At 45.7% G+C, this 15,476-nt stretch overlaps 1 protein-coding gene across 7 annotated transcripts in view; it reads right to left on the minus strand.

Annotated features, from left to right (window-relative positions):
• Positions 1-15,476, minus strand: part of RNF157 (ring finger protein 157) — a 70,989-nt gene that overhangs the window by 19,863 nt on the left and 35,650 nt on the right. For all 7 annotated transcript variants that reach the window (XR_014560954.1, XM_083725684.1, XM_083725682.1 and 4 more), the window contains exons 3-13: positions 12,466-12,554; positions 8,985-9,131; positions 6,908-7,025; positions 6,503-6,569; positions 5,924-5,967; positions 4,917-4,964; positions 3,834-3,905; positions 3,355-3,514; positions 2,069-2,181; positions 429-667; positions 97-205 (exon numbers count right to left, since the gene is read on the minus strand). Coding sequence is in view for 6 of the 7 variants with exons in the window: in XM_083725684.1 (XP_083581810.1) it covers positions 97-205; positions 429-667; positions 2,069-2,181; positions 3,355-3,514; positions 3,834-3,905; positions 4,917-4,964; positions 5,924-5,967; positions 6,503-6,569; positions 6,908-7,025; positions 8,985-9,131; positions 12,466-12,554 (1,206 nt within the window). In the remaining variant the exon portion in view is untranslated. The remainder of the gene's footprint in view (positions 1-96; positions 206-428; positions 668-2,068; positions 2,182-3,354; positions 3,515-3,833; positions 3,906-4,916; positions 4,965-5,923; positions 5,968-6,502; positions 6,570-6,907; positions 7,026-8,984; positions 9,132-12,465; positions 12,555-15,476) is intronic.

Genomic DNA, 15,476 nt, shown 5'->3' on the forward strand with positions numbered 1-15,476 from the left:
GGGATCTCTTGCAGGAAAACTCTTTAACCCTCCTGTTCCCAGGAAGCAGAGGTGGTTTTTTAATATAAACCCAAGACCTTTCAAACAAACAATCACCTCTTCATGAGGACGAGGAGACTTCCTCCTGGAAATCCTGATTTCAGATTCACTGCCGGTCTTCTCATCCTCTTCTTCATGTAGTACTGAGGAATTCTGGGATATTGACCTGGTGGAAAACAAACCACTTCTTTCTACTAGAAACCAAAGGGAAGGGGGAGCTCTAAAGAGCTACAAGCTGCCAACAGAAGACACATCCACAAGCAGCTAGATACATCTGGAAGGCAGCAGATACAGCAAGAGACAGCAGACAGGTGCCAGCGATTGTAGCTTAGCCATTGCAGTTTGGGGAACAGCTACTGCAGTGCAGGAGACATCAGCAAGCTACTTACTTGGACAGGCTCTTCTTCAGCTTGAGTCCTTGGCTGCCGCAATCCGACAAGCGGTCCAGGGGAGACAGGGTCCGGACGGGAGGCAGGTGGCCATCACTGCCATATGAGGGCAGCATGCCCGACACGTGGCTGTCCCCAAGTACGTGGAGCGGAAGAGCTGCTGGGGATGGAGTGAGAGGCCCATTAAGGGCTTCCAGAAGAGAGACCACCTCATAGCCCGGAGGGATGTTCTCTGAAGACTAGAGGAACCGGGGAGATTGGTGTGAGAAGAACACTTTCCCTCTGTATCAAACATAGCTTTTTACAAGAGAGCTCAGCACAGAGGAGTAAGCCCCACCCGCTCCAAAGGAATCTGACTCATACATAAAAGGAGCGAGCGAGAGAGAGAGAGAGAGAGGGAGACTGAGATCACCGATGGGAGACTTGCTTATTTCACATAAAGCTGCTGATATTTGCATGCTTTATTCTGGACCAGATCTCTTGGATTTCTTAGCCTGAAATCTTTTAGCTGGAAGAAGTTGCGACTGTGTGACTGTAAAATGGGCAGAGGAACACCCTTGGGTGCTGGAGCCGTGCAGGGCACAGAAGCCACACAGGAATCATCCAACACACAACCTGCTACTATTCTAACAAATTTCCATAGTCAAGAGGATACGGTGCACACTTTTCTGTTCTAAGCTTGACATTTCATGCCTAGTTCCCTGACGATGCAGAAGTGGTGGTAAATTAGTTCTGGGCTCAGATCTCTTCAGACTGCCCACCGTGTGGAAAAAGTCGCATTGTTAAAATTATTTATCCATTGGGTGGTGGTGGAAGTCCACATGCACTCAAAACTAAAGTATTGAGGGGAGAAGACTAGCATTCTGCTCTTCTCCCCAGTATCTAGTTTTCTAAATGCAAAGCTGTTTTAAAAAGAAACCAGCAAAAAAGGAGGAGAAATTGATATTATTACCTTCCACCTGCAGTCTGAAGCATATTGTCTAGAAGTGTTTCCCAACCTTGGGTCTCCAGCTGCTTTTGGACTACAACTCCCATCATCCCTAGCTAGCAATACCAGTGGTCAGGGATGGTGGGGAATGTAGTCCGAAAACAGCTAGAGAACAAAGGTTGGGAAACACTGGTCCAGAAACCTTAAATCTACTCTGCATGTGGACCTAGAATGAATCCCAGCTCTCCCCTAGATAGATACCAGATCTGCACTAAATTCTGGACATGCAGACTGGCAGGAGGTGAACAACTCACTCTATGTGGGTGCTGCTAGGGCAGAGTTAATTGCTGTAAGGCACAATGGAAGAACACTTCCAGATCCCCAGCTCCTCTATCTTCAACCCATGGCTTCTGGCTCAAGACTGATTCGCTTGATTTTGCATGGAATTTCCTGCTACGCTACCTGAATCATTGTGAGGAAGGCTGGTAGCCCTTGTCATCAGTGGCACCTTTTCCTTGGCCCCCCAAAGCCAGTGGCTGTACAGCAGTCCCGCAACAGGCTCTGTGCATACGATACTACAGGGAAGGTTTTTAAAGAAGCCTTCTCTGTGCCCGACTCCTCTTCAGCAAACTATTTCACAGCCCGCAAGACCTGCTCAGCAAAGACAGCAGGGCAGTGTCAACACTGGGACTACCAGTACACCTATACTAACCGAGTGCTCCTCTGAGTCAGATGTCTGGGAGGCGATGATAGGGTTGAAGTTGGTTGGGGAAAGGGGTCCCAGCTTTTTCCTCATGGCTCGGATCTGTAGCAAAGCCCGAAATGCTGCAGGGCAAGAGATGAAGGGTAGGAGGAATAAAAACAGCTTCCAACAACAAATATTAAGGATGCTCATTGTCAGACAGGAACTGCTCATGCACACAATTTTGTGTGGCTTCCACAAAACACCAAAACGCAATCCCATAAATTTAATCCAGATTTACCGTTACTGGGTGAAATCTGATTTGGAAACCCCTGTTGTCAACAGCCCATACGAGATATTTGAATGACTCTTTGCAATAAAGCCACTCCCAACATAAGGAGGGGGGGGTTGCGGGCTCACGCCCCACCTACATCCTCGCGGGGCTGCCTGCAGCCCCGCGGGACTTGGGGAATCCTGGGATTCATTATTATTCATCAGTCACTGCACCAGCCAATCGGCTGGCGGCAGGGGCGGACTTAGCAGGGTTCATTTAAGGTCAGGGCAGCCCGTGCTCGCCCCTTTCTTTTCTTTCAGCCAGCTGCGGTTTCCCACGCACCCACCCTCTAGGTTGTCATTTTGACTTTGCTATGGGCTTCGGCTGGTCGCCGCAAGGGGCCTGGTAGGAGTTTTTCCACTTGGCTAATTGGCATTATTTTGGAAGCCACTTGGTTTTTTCGCCTACCTCGTAGCAAATCGTCACAACACCTTTGGTTTTGGCGGTTAGGCATTGGCAGGGGTATTATTATGCAAATGAGTTGGGGGGGAGGAGTGCCATCGCCTCCCCGTAATGTTGAAGGGTATCCGATAAAGGGCTCCGGGGGGCATCGCCTTGTCCGAAACCTATGGAGGCTAGGGCCTAAAGTGCGCTCCCGAGCCGTAACCCCTCGGGGAGTGCCTAGGGATGTGCATCTCAGGGGCTCCCCTTGTTGGTGCTTAACCCTTCCTGGTTCTATGCCGGTTAGTCTGATAGGGCCAATGCCTAAAGCCAATACCGCTCTTAATAAGCCCCTGCCTGCAAGCTCCCTCAGGTGCAATATAACAACATACGCTATAATTTGCCCACGGTGACAAAAAATTAATAATAATTAAAAATAAGATACTGCATGCAAAATCTGACAGGATTTTGTCAACAATGAAAAATGAATGTTAACTTTCCAAAGTCAGAGGATCAAATAGGATAAGCCACTGATTTTTCCGGGATATGGCTACCTCTAATTTGGACAAACATCAAGATGTAAAGAAGCTTGCGGACTTACGCAGCCTGCAGATGGGGCAGTTGTTGGCTTGGTAACGCAAGGTGTCAGCACAGGTATTGCAGAGGCAAAGGTGGCGGCAAGGTAAGATCAAGGTGTCCCGGACATCAGAGAGGCAGACCACACATTCTGCACTATTGTCGCTCACCTCATCTTCTGCCACCTGGAAAGGAAAGGAAAGCAAAATACGAAACAGATAGGTGAAATGTGACGTTCAAATATTTCCTTAATGAGTTTGAATAAATGGGAATGCTGTTTTGCTGTGTTTACACAGATGTATTGGAGGTGGAGGAGAAGAGAACTGTAAAAATTGAGCAGTAGCTAAATGTTAAGAGGTCCTCCCCTTTTAAATTTTAAAATTTCTGCCACAGCAGCTTTCCAAGGCGAATTCTCTCGTATGAAAACAAATCCTTTTTAAGTCTGTTTCATGTGTATTTTTACATCAGGTGAACTTGCCCTGCATCCTCTGCTTCAGTACTCACCTTGGAATCCTGTGTATTATATTTGTTTTCTATCCCATAGATCTCTTGAAGGAGGTAGCTCACTCCATCCACCTACATGAGCAGGGAGAGAGAATCAACACATAAGTAACTGGAGGTAAGTAGAGTAAAAAAATGGGCTCCTTCGGGAGGAGGGGGAGGACTACAGACAGCTTCTGTGAGAAACAAGAACTTCTCTAATCCAAAGATATCAGTCTGCTTCAGCTCACCTAAACACACACACACTAGCCCATGTTGTGGGGAAGTAAACTCCATGCTTCTCTGCAATACTTAAATGCTATGGGTGACTATGGCATGTTGAATTTTTCAACTTTCAAATTCCCAAAAGGAGGGGTGCTAAAAAGTTGTAACATGACTTGGGAAATCAAAAGATATTTTGGTTAAATATATATAATTAATTTTGTTTGGTAAGTAAAAGATGTGTAAACTTGCATAGATTTTTTTTAAAAATAAGATTGCCAAATACTTGTGGTTTTATTATATATTGATTTTATTTTTATTATTATTTAGCATTGCTTGACATTTTTGAAAGGTAAAATCAGAATTCTTCATTTCTTTTCTGAAAGCAGATTGTGTGCTTCTTCATCAGACACAGGCTTCCAAACACGTATTTTTATGACCCCTCATGAAAGAAACTTGCAAAAATTAAGTTTCATCCCTAAAACAACATGTCTTAATGAGGGCTCTTCCATTGGTTCTAACATCAAACCGTTCTCTAATTTTCCCTAATCCATGGCTTCCCAATGCCTTTTATCTAAATGCTCTCTGCAATAGGCACAGACGGTTGAGACTAGACTGGGATGCAGATCCCAAACAAATCTGACCCCAAATCATATGCTCCCCCTCCCAACTGGCCAATATCCAGCTTAGAGGTAGCCCACTGAAATGGATGGACTTAAAATGGATCTAATCTGAGTATGACTAATGTTGGCTATCACCCAAATATACTTGTGTCTCGGGGTCTTCAGTGATTCTAGGCAGCTTTCCCAGAAAAGTGGTAACCAGGATCACACCTGTACTAAAGCAGCAGGCAGCCAACCACACACTCACCAACCACACACTCACCACTTGCTTCTGTTTGAGGGGCTTCACACAAAAGCTGCCGTCGGCATGCTGGGAGAAAAACACAAACGATCAGATAGGGCTTTAGTCTGTCAAAAGAGGCTTCACAGAATACATTTGCGATGAAACAGAATTCGCCTACTGAAGAGCATCCGCTTTAAAAAAGAACGCGTCCGCCTTGTAGCAGAATGCAAAAGGAATGCATCCTATTCATGTTGTGCCTTGTGCTCCAGGAATCTTCTAAGAATCACTCCCCTTTCAACTTTCCTAGCACTCTTCTTTACTATTCAAACGCTCACAAAAGATTGCTACAGTTCAAAAGCAGCCTCCAATCCATTGTATTTATTTCGCTGTGTAGTCACGTAAATATTTTTTACGTTCACTCAGCCTGCGTCCAAGGGGTGAGTGTGTGTTAAATTTAATTATCTGAAGGAATGGGGGGGGGGCAGGGGCTTGATTTGTTTTGGTACAAGCGAGTTTGGGTTATTTCCACAGGCATGTCTTCTGATTATATCCCTGTTGAACATTAATGCCCCTCTTCTTTGATGTTTGGGCGTATGGCAAATAGACAGTGCTACCAATATCACTGTGTAGCAGAGCGCCAAACAAGCAGCGTGCAACCTCAGGTGCTCAGTAGGATCACCATCCTCAGATCCCCTCCGATTCCATGAAATCCTGTTATATAGAAGAGGGCCCAAAACTTCTCTTCCTCTACCAAAAAGGCCAACATTGTTCAGAGATGCTGGCTGCTTCTTGGAAGCTTGGGCAGCTCTCCAAGCCATTCCTCATGATACAAAATCATGTAGCTTGGAGAATGTGGTGGGAAGCAGAGGCTGGAGAAGTCTACAGAGCTTGCCCCTTGCCAACTTACCCAAGCGGCTCAGCAGTCTACCTAACCCGTTGACCATGGTCTTGTTTTCAGAGCAAACTCTTTACCCACATTTGGGAGCTCAGATTTCTGGGCATAAAAGCTAGCTTGGACAAGAAGTCAAGAGAAAGACCACACTCACCTTCTCAAACGTTGCCAGGAGTACATGGCAATGGCCCATATGCTCTGCAAGGCAACAGGCAAGAATGAGAGTGATTGACACACACACACATGCAAAAGCCTGTATATAGATGATAGAGGTCAGGGATGGCCTTCCATAATTGATTAATTAATTGTATCCTGCCCATTTGGCTGGGTTTCTCACAGTTGCACTTCAGCTCTCATCACCTCCAGCTAGAAAGGCCAATGGCCAGGGATGATGCCAGCTGCAGTTTGCCAATACATGGAGGGTGATAGGTTTGTCACCCCTGGTACAGGTTTTCTGCAATTGCAGGTGTCCACTGACGAACACAATTCAAGTTGGCAAAACCTACAAACAGATCAATTAAATGTGCACAAATAGCTCATTATAGGCAGTTTTCAGAGTGTATTTGTTTGCTAATGTCACTCAGCAGGGCATCTGATGGATAGCTGGGATGTGGTTATCTAAACAGAGGCTGGGTTGCAAAAAGTAGAGTTACAACTTGCCAGGCAAAAATAATTGGAGCATCCATGTTAACTCAGTGCCAAAATGAATCCAAACCTTAAGAGCATCGCTTACCGTCTCCCTCATCTACCACTGCAAGAACCACCATGGGGTAGACTTCACGGTCCAGATCAAAGGCCAGCTGCAAAGAACAAGAAGGAAGAAATGAATATATACAGCGGTGAGCGAAGTGAGCAGGGGCATCGGCCCCTAGTAACACCTAGAGTTGCTAAGTGCTTCTGTATCAATACTGCATTTTTAAAAGAGATGAATGGACTCAATTTCCCTCTATACTACAGTATAGTCTGCTTGCATCTTTTCTGTTTGTAAATTCCCATGGGACAGTATCCTGCCACATTAGTATTATCAGGATGGGTCCTTACAATGTACTAAGGACTCCTTAATTATTATGCCTCTCCTCCAGTGCTGAAAATATCCCTTAAACTCCCTTCCCACATTTACAAACCTATTTTGCCTTACCTCCTCTTCAGTCCATTCCGAGGGATCGACAGTGTGGGAGGGGAGGCAGAACTGCTGGCACACCCCTCGCTTGTAGTGGACAGTCTCCGATTGCAAACTATTGTCTTTGGGGATGTAACTACCATGGAAAGGGAAGACAACAAAGAGTGAACAGCCACAGAACATCTGCTAATTATTCTTGAATCCCAACACGTAGCATCCCCCAAATGCACTCCAAGACAAAGATCTTCCTCCATGCAGCAAACCAGCTTTATCTCTAACAGGCTCTTATTAGTTCAAAGGGATTTCAGGTCTGCGTTATATTAATATCCCCCGACAGCCACTTCCTTATTATCCAGAATATCAAGCCTCCAATCAAGATTCTCTAATGGTATCCTCAAGGCCGATTTCCAGAACAACCCCAGCATGTGGTAGCCCATGCTGACATTGATCCATGGTGAGTCACTCATCTACATCCTGATAGCATCTACATAATTCAACTCAGATTGGCTTCGGTATGCCACTGCAACATTGCCTTTTCTGCAAATGTGCAGAGATGCTATCAGATGCCATACTACTCTTGATTCTGTGCATGCTGTCAAATGCTGTTCTAGGATGAATTCTCCCTTGCTACAGGCTGACACTGATTCCAAGACTCCACAGCTCAAATTGCTACACAGACCCTTGCAGGTAATCTTTCTGCCCATCCATTAACTTGTGTCTAGTTGATTTCTTCCCCCTGCACATATAGCAAGCTCAACACAAGGCCCTTACAACAACCCACTTCGCTTTTTGTTGCTGTTTAGGTGCTTTTAATCTATTCTGCTTCTGGGCCCAATGTGTGTGGCCTTTTCTCTGGTCACCCGCCCTTGCTCTTCCAGAATGATTTACACATGTTGGCTCCCTGCCTGAACCTACAGTGATTTGCAGCCTCGTCCCTTGAGGACTCTGCCAACTTAGCTTTACGGTAGCATACAAGAGAACTGCAAACTACATGCATTTTATACTAGTGTTTGCTCTATCCCAGAATGGATGTTTGTGTTATCTTTCACACTGCTTTGCGAATGGTCACTGCCCTTATTTTACATGTTTATGCTGTAAAGCAATTCCAGTTTTCTTATTTTCTTGTACTTTGTTTCCCTATGGCCTCACTGCTAACATTTTCTCTCCCTTTCCACCCATATATATACAAAAACACTCATCAACTAAGGGTCAGATGAAGTAAGACCCTGGCCCACAAAAGAGTACACCATAATTAACTGTGTTAGTCTTAAGGTGCCACTCAAAATACCCAGAGTTCTATTAATTCTAAAGCAGGTGTTTTTTTTAACTGCTTTGCATTCTAGCCATTGGCAGATTAATTCATTTTGCACTATGTGCAGATGTTTCCCAGGAGTTAATGCTTCTGAATACAGTGGTACCTCGGGTTACATACGCTTCAGGTTACAGACTCCGCTAACCCAGAAATTGTGCTTCAGGTTAAGAACTTTGCTTCAGGATGAGAACAGAAATTGTGCTCCGGTGGCGCAGCAGCAGCAGGAGGCCCCATTAGCTAAAGTGGTGCTTCAGGTTAAGAACAGTTTCAGGTTAAGTACGGACCTCCGGAACGAATTAAGTACTTAACCCGAGGTACCACTGTACCAGTTGCTAGAAACCAAAGGAAAGGAGAATACTTTTGTGCTTGGGTCCTGCTTGAGAGTTTTCCACAGGCATCTGGTTGGCCACTGGGAGCACAGGATGCTGGACTAGATAGGACATTGGCCTGATCCAGCAGGCTCTTCTTATGTTTAAACATACACCTAACACCAAGGTGGGGCTGGGACAAATGGTGTAGGCTTCCCAACTGTACGGAAAGCCCATGTCCTTTCCTATGCACACGTGAATAGGCTCTCCTTTCAAATGTTGCACTGAACATATGGATGCTATTGGCAGAGCCAGGAGGTGCAGTCCACCTCCTCCCTCCATTCACTGGTGGTGTAAAAAATTCGGACACCCTGTCTGAGTATGCAAGAAAAATTTCAGAAATACAGTACTATTATTAAGCTGCCTCATTCTGTGAGAAGCAAACACTCCCCAACCCAGCTTTCGTTATATTTACCTCACTACTCCATTTTGGAATTCTTCTGTAGCCTGGTAATAAATTGTTATAGCCACGCGGGCATCAGTGTCAAATGTGAATTCCACATTGTAATGGACTTTGGCTTTGCTGACTTCTTCCCCTGGAGTCTTCACTTCCTCCGCACACCTGGTAGATAAAGACGCAGGCAAAGAAATTAGTCTAGTTCTAGACCAGGCATAGGCAAATTCAGCCCTCCTGGTGTTTTGGGACTACAACTCCCATCATCCCTGACCACTGGTCCTGTTAGGTAGGGATGATGGGAGTTGTAGTCCCCAAAAAACCCGGGAGGGCCGAGTTTGCCTATGCCTGCTCTAGACCTTGCAACAAACAGAAAGGACCCAACTCAAAATGCCCAAGAAGTGATTTGACCTCTCTTCTGCTAAAACAGGTGTAGCCATCCAGATGTTGTTGGAATACGACACCCGTCAGCCCCAGCAGGCATGGCCAGTGTTCAAGGACGGTGAGTCCAACAACAAATGCATGGTGCTACATTGGCTACCACTATGCTAAAGTAAACATTAAGAAAGTAAATGGCTTGTGCTGCAAGCACACCTGCAGCAGAACTTTAAAACATTTAACCCCTGGAGGCAACTGTATGCATGCAGCCCATCTAGCATTGACACAAACTCCAGGTCCTCAGTTAGTTAACCCTGAAGCATCCCATTTGCTAAGTCTGGCCGGATGTCCGCACCCACCTGCCACAGTAAGACAACAGAATGCGATGCCATCCCCTTCTTCCTTCCAGACACCCATTTTATACCTGCTACATCAAGTGTTTTGAAACAAATCTCTACCCAAAGCTGATGCTTCTGGCCACAACCCTCTGGGGCAAGGGGCTGAGCTGGACCCTGAAGGTAACTACTTTGGAAATGAAATCCCGTGTTTCTGTGGGGCTTTGGTGCCCCATGCTATGTTTGCAGAGTCAGTAAGTGTGGCAAGAGAAACCCAGTGTTCTTGCTGTTTTATTATTATTATTATTTTGTTTAAAATGGATTACTATGGTGTGAGTCAATATTATCGGAACTGAAGTTGCCGGGTGTGTGAAATTGATTGTAGCAAGCAGTGCAATGAGTTAAAAAGGTGGGTGGGAGTCCGATAAAAAACTGAGAGTTTCAGTTGTGGGTACAAATACAGCATCATCAAGATGCCAGGACTACCATGTTGAGAAACGACAGAGGGGTCACATCTGTGCCAAACATTTAAAGGACTCTTATACCACTTTAACAGTTATGGCTTCCTACATACACACCTCAAAGACACATGGGAACTGTAGTTTGTTAAGGGTGCTGACCTGACAATTCCCCTCCCCCCAAACCACAGTTCCCAGGATTCTCTATGACTGTTAAAGTGGTATCAAGTGCTTTAAATATATACAGTTGTACCTCGGGTTACATACACTTTAGGTTACATACACTTCAGGTCACATACTCCGCTAACCCAGAAATAGTACCTTGGGTTAAGAACTTTGCTTTAGGATGAGAACAGAAATCGTGCAGTGGCGGCGCAGCGGCTGCAGGAGGCCCCATTAGCTAAAGTGGTGCTTCAGGTTAAGAACAGACCTCCAGAACGAATTAAGTACGTAACCAGAGGTACCACTGTAGTACGGATGTGGCTCTTGAGTACTAGTCTCTCAGACATCAGACCTAACCAGGCCTACATGGTTACCAGATCTACCAGAAATGGCAGACCAATTCTGTGGTGCTAAATTTTGTATCCTTGTTTGTTTATGTATTTGGGGTATTTACTTCACACCCACCCACTGTCGGAGAGGGAGCCCCCTCTGGATACCCATGCACACAGCCACTGGCAGCAGTGGTGGGGGAAGGGCTACCAAAAGGCTTCTCCCCCCCTCCGCCCCTTTCCTCTGCCTTTTCTGCATGCCTGACCTCCCAGGCCTTGGCAACATCACTCTGAAAATATCTGAAAACACAAATGCAAATTGAATCCAGAACGCAAGTAAGAAAAGGGCAATCTTAGTAACCAAATTCACGGCATGTTAAACTGGTAGAGAACATCCCTTCACCCAGGCCTGTTTTATTACTGCCGCTATAGTGCCCACAGTCTTTGCTAGTCTCTCCACACACACACACACACACCCAGCAACCCCTCAGGTCCTGAGCTCTAAACTGCTGGATTTTATTTGGCTCTGATTTTAGCCCAGCAACAGGAGTGAATTCAACTCCGTCTAATCCTGTTGTCACCTGCAGTGACCCTGAAAGCCAAGTGGAGAAGATAGAGGTATAAAGGCGCAAACAGCCTGTCTCGTTGTCTTACAGGGCATCTGTATAACTCCTCCTCCAAAACAGCCAGATAATCTCTCCACTAATCTTGAGGAGCTACAAACGGATCTCCCCTGCTGTACTGCAGCTGATGGGATTGCTTCCAGCAGACCATTATCAAAACGGAGCAAACAGACTTACCTAAATTCAAGCGTTGCTTTTTGAAGTCAAGTTCAAATGGGGGGGGGTGAAGGAGTAAAACAACGCATGACACTCTCATCTGTGGATGGCATGTGTGTTCTGAGCAGCTGAGTTTGCCCAAGTATGCGGGAGACTGGGGGAAGGATGATCCTTTCATGTTTAATGAGCAGCAAAGACCTGAGCATTTAAAAGCACTAACCGAAACTGGGAAAAGGATCACGCCTCTGTTTCTTCTATTGAAGGGAAACCTGCTCATTTACACACATATGCAGCATTCATAACTGGCACACCATGCATGCATTCTGCCACTTAAACGCAGTGATGTTGTGCCCGGGAAATTAAGAAAAACCAGCTCTCAGGCACTTAACAGAGGGCACCCTTTGTCGGAATGAATAACTGCAAAGGCACACAGCACTCACTGTGTATAACACCCACCTATCCTATTAGACAAGTGCTCATGGTCCAGGAATATATTTGAAAATACTGCAGAGATATTTTTTTATTTAGGAAGGCCAAGGTATGTTTGGTACTTTAAAAAATTCATTTATGCCTGAAGATGCTTTTACAGAGTTATCTGATGAAGTGGGGGAGGGAAGGGACATAGCTCATGGCAGAACATACATGCTCTCCATGTAGAAGATCCCAGATTCAGTTCATCACATAGCCACTCAAAAGGATTTCTGGTAGCAAGGCTGAAAAAGACCCAATCCTTGCAGAATTTTTGGGCTCACCAAGGTTGAGAGCAGCTGCCTGGTTTACACATCACATTAAACCGTAGTTTAAAACAATGGGCAGCGTGTTAGTGCACGCTGCTCAAAAGTTCCCAGGTTGCTCCTTCCCCACTTCTGCCTGGGACACGACAGGAGGGAAAGAAACCAGAGGTTGGCTTCACGTTACATGCAAACCAGAGCTCATGGATTGTCCCCACAACCAAAGGTATTGGGATTGGGAAGTTATAAGGTCAGCTCCTTGAGTTAAACTGGTTTAAAATAAATTTGTTGAGTGCTACAAACCCCTGTTGTGGAGCAACAGCGACTTACTTGACTAGGCGCAATGTGTCCTTTCGGACGTTGATCAGGCTTCGCAGTGTCTTCACTGGCTCCTGGGGCGGTGGGGCAGCATACGGAAACTAAACAGAGAGGAAAGGAAGAGAATTTGACATTTTAAGATGTCACTCGGTCTCTAAGGCCCCATCTGCTGTGACTGGCACAAGCCTAACTTCTATGTTCACTCAGTACAGTATTGCATGGGCAATAGGATCCTGACAGACACATTGCTTGCCCTTGAAAATGAAGGGAAGCAGAGACTTTTCTAAGGATCACTAGAAACAATCACTAGAAACAAGCCGGATACGTTTTGAATCATGGCAACTGAAACAGTCCCGCAACTGGAAATGCAATGGAACTTAAACTGTTGTTCCTGAACCTTTGCAAGCCGCCTCTCTGGGCTCGTCCAGACCTCTGCCTGCCCCATTACTTCCTCCTGGGGAAACCCAGAGGTTACCGGGAGGACCAAACAACAACTAGATTTTCTGCGGATTGCAGCTTGTTCCAAATCAGCAGTAAAAAATGTGTTTTCCATAGGAATGTTGCAGGGCAAATGCAAAACCACTAAGGTGCATGCTTAAAAAGCAGAGGGCAAGTGGAAAACCATTCAGCCCTATGCTTTTTAGGCTTGGGACAAGTATAGATGAGCCTGTTTGTTTGTTTCCCTCTGCTTGTCCATTTGCTTGTTCTCAACACGAGATGTTCAGGCCTATCTGGTAATGTAAAGGATGCTACAGCCAGAAAAGCACCTCCAGGTCTGTGAACAGCAGCAGCCTCTTGACTTGAAGTCAGGAATTGCATTTTAGGAGCACAGAGATGTAATGCTTCATATGCAGATGATCTCCCTGGCCTAGAACACTGGAAGGAGGCGCCAGTAAATGTATGCACCCTTCCTCCTCCTCCTCCTCCTTCTTCTTCCTCCTCGCTGCTGCTGCTGCTAAGAATCCTGAAACAGCGGCTAAATCTGCATGGCAAATTATGAGTGGCTCCACACGTGCATTTTGAGCATCTCAAGGGATGCCATGGGGGCGGGGGACAGCTCTTAAGGCACATGCTCCCTCGGGGCACAAGAGAGACTCTGTAGTTCCCCGCAACAACTGAGATGGAGAAGGAGAAAGTGGAGGTGGCAGGCAAAAGCAGGACAACAGCTGGGCATCTGAAGACTGAGCTCCCTCCTTGGGCTCCCAGTAAGTTAGTGAATGGACATTTACTTCCTGTGAAGGGCACAGCCAAGCTTCTCTCTCTCTTTTTTGGGTGGGGGTGGTGTGTTCTCTAAAATGGCTTGGTAAAAATTCTGCTCTGTGTCACATCTCTGCCATACATTTACATAGAATTGTAGAGTTGGAAGGGACCACAAGAGTCATCTAGTCCAATCCCCTGCATTGCAGGAATCTTTTGCCCAAAGTGGGGCTCGAACCCCAGGATTAGGAGTCTCATGCTTATCCGACCGAGCTATCCCAGAGAGATTTTAAAGCACATGGCTTCCAGCAAAGAATCGTGGTAACTGTACTGGGGGCTGGAAATTGTAGCTCTGGGAGGGGTCAACTACAGTTTCCAGGATTCTTGCGTTGTAAACAAAATCTGCCCTTTTTCCCTTATGGGGTATCCAAGAGCCCACATAGAGTCCTTACATAGGTTCCCTATTGGTAGGAGAAAATATCAGAGGCCAACCAGAGAATATTGAGAAGCAAAGCAGCTAGTAAGCTTGATCTTTATTGATCTGTTGCAACAGGGTGCTCCCCTCACATGCAGGAAAGAAGGAGGAACCCAGAACAAAGGTGTGCCTGTCCTTAGATAGACATTTTAAATTCCCTGCCCTGGAGCTCAAGACCACCCCTCTATACATCATACACACATCACAGAAGGGGTGTAACCCAAGACCACCACCCACAAACATCATACCTACATCACAGAAAAGGCAGTCTACAACAGAAATTTGAATGTTGTTGTTTTTCCTGTCTGTCAGGTTATCTGACAATGCCTTATCTGATTGCCTTTCCTGGTACTCTGCCCATTCCTTTGAAATGGTAATTACCCAATTCCTGTAACAAGGAAGGTTTTTTTTTCACCTCCTCCCTCCTTGCAGAGAAACATTTGGTCAGCTTGGGAGTCAAAATGGTTTCAGGACTGTCTTCCTGTGCTGCTTCAGACATGTGGCTTATATATTTATGTACGTATTTGCTTGGTACATTTATGAACATTTATTATAGATCTAAGACCTTAAAATTCTTATAACACTTGGGTGTGGGGGGGAAAGCCACATGCTCTAAATGTATGGCATGGATGAGACCCCAGACTCGTACAGTTGTGGTTTATCCCTCCCTTGCTGGAAGAGTGGTTGCTTTGAAAAATCGGAATACAGTATATTTTTTCCTCTGTGCCTGCTGAGACAGTGAAAACCTCCCAAGCAGCAGAATACATCCCATGCATGCACTATGGACACATTACAGCTGCCTTGGGAACCTTTGTTCCAAGTTATTCATTTATTTAGAGCAAGCAGGATGTTTCCATCACAGTCTTAAAATAGACAGCAACACAAGCCATTACCTGCACCGAAATTCAGTATATATACACACATATACAGGTGAGGAGGTGAAAGCTGCTTTGGCACTACTTCTGCAGCCCCTTTCATGCTTTGCTTGCCTCCTCCCTGTTTTCCTATTGCTCTCGTAGAAGTCTACCGTGCCCAGTGCAGTAAACAGAGGGGATATTTTTAGCTTGCTGATGCAGCAAAATGCCGATTTAGATCAGTATCTGGAGGTGGGTGCAGAGATTATTCTCTGCCTGCCTGTCACGGAATGACTACAGATTTGCCTATTTAACCAACTGTGCTCCAGAAGCTGAAAAGGGGTTATTTACGCCAGCTTGATATTAGTTAGTCGAAGCATATAAAAAAGCAGGGGAAGAGAGAGAGAGTTAAGCAAGACAGTTTCCCTAGAAGGAAAGGAAATAAGCAGGACAGGCAGTTAGCACAGCATTGTGCAACCCATGCAGGGGGTATCAAT

This window comes from Podarcis gaigeae (assembly GCF_964106915.1).
Source record: "Podarcis gaigeae genome assembly, chromosome: 2".
NCBI lineage: Eukaryota > Metazoa > Chordata > Lepidosauria > Squamata > Lacertidae > Podarcis > Podarcis gaigeae.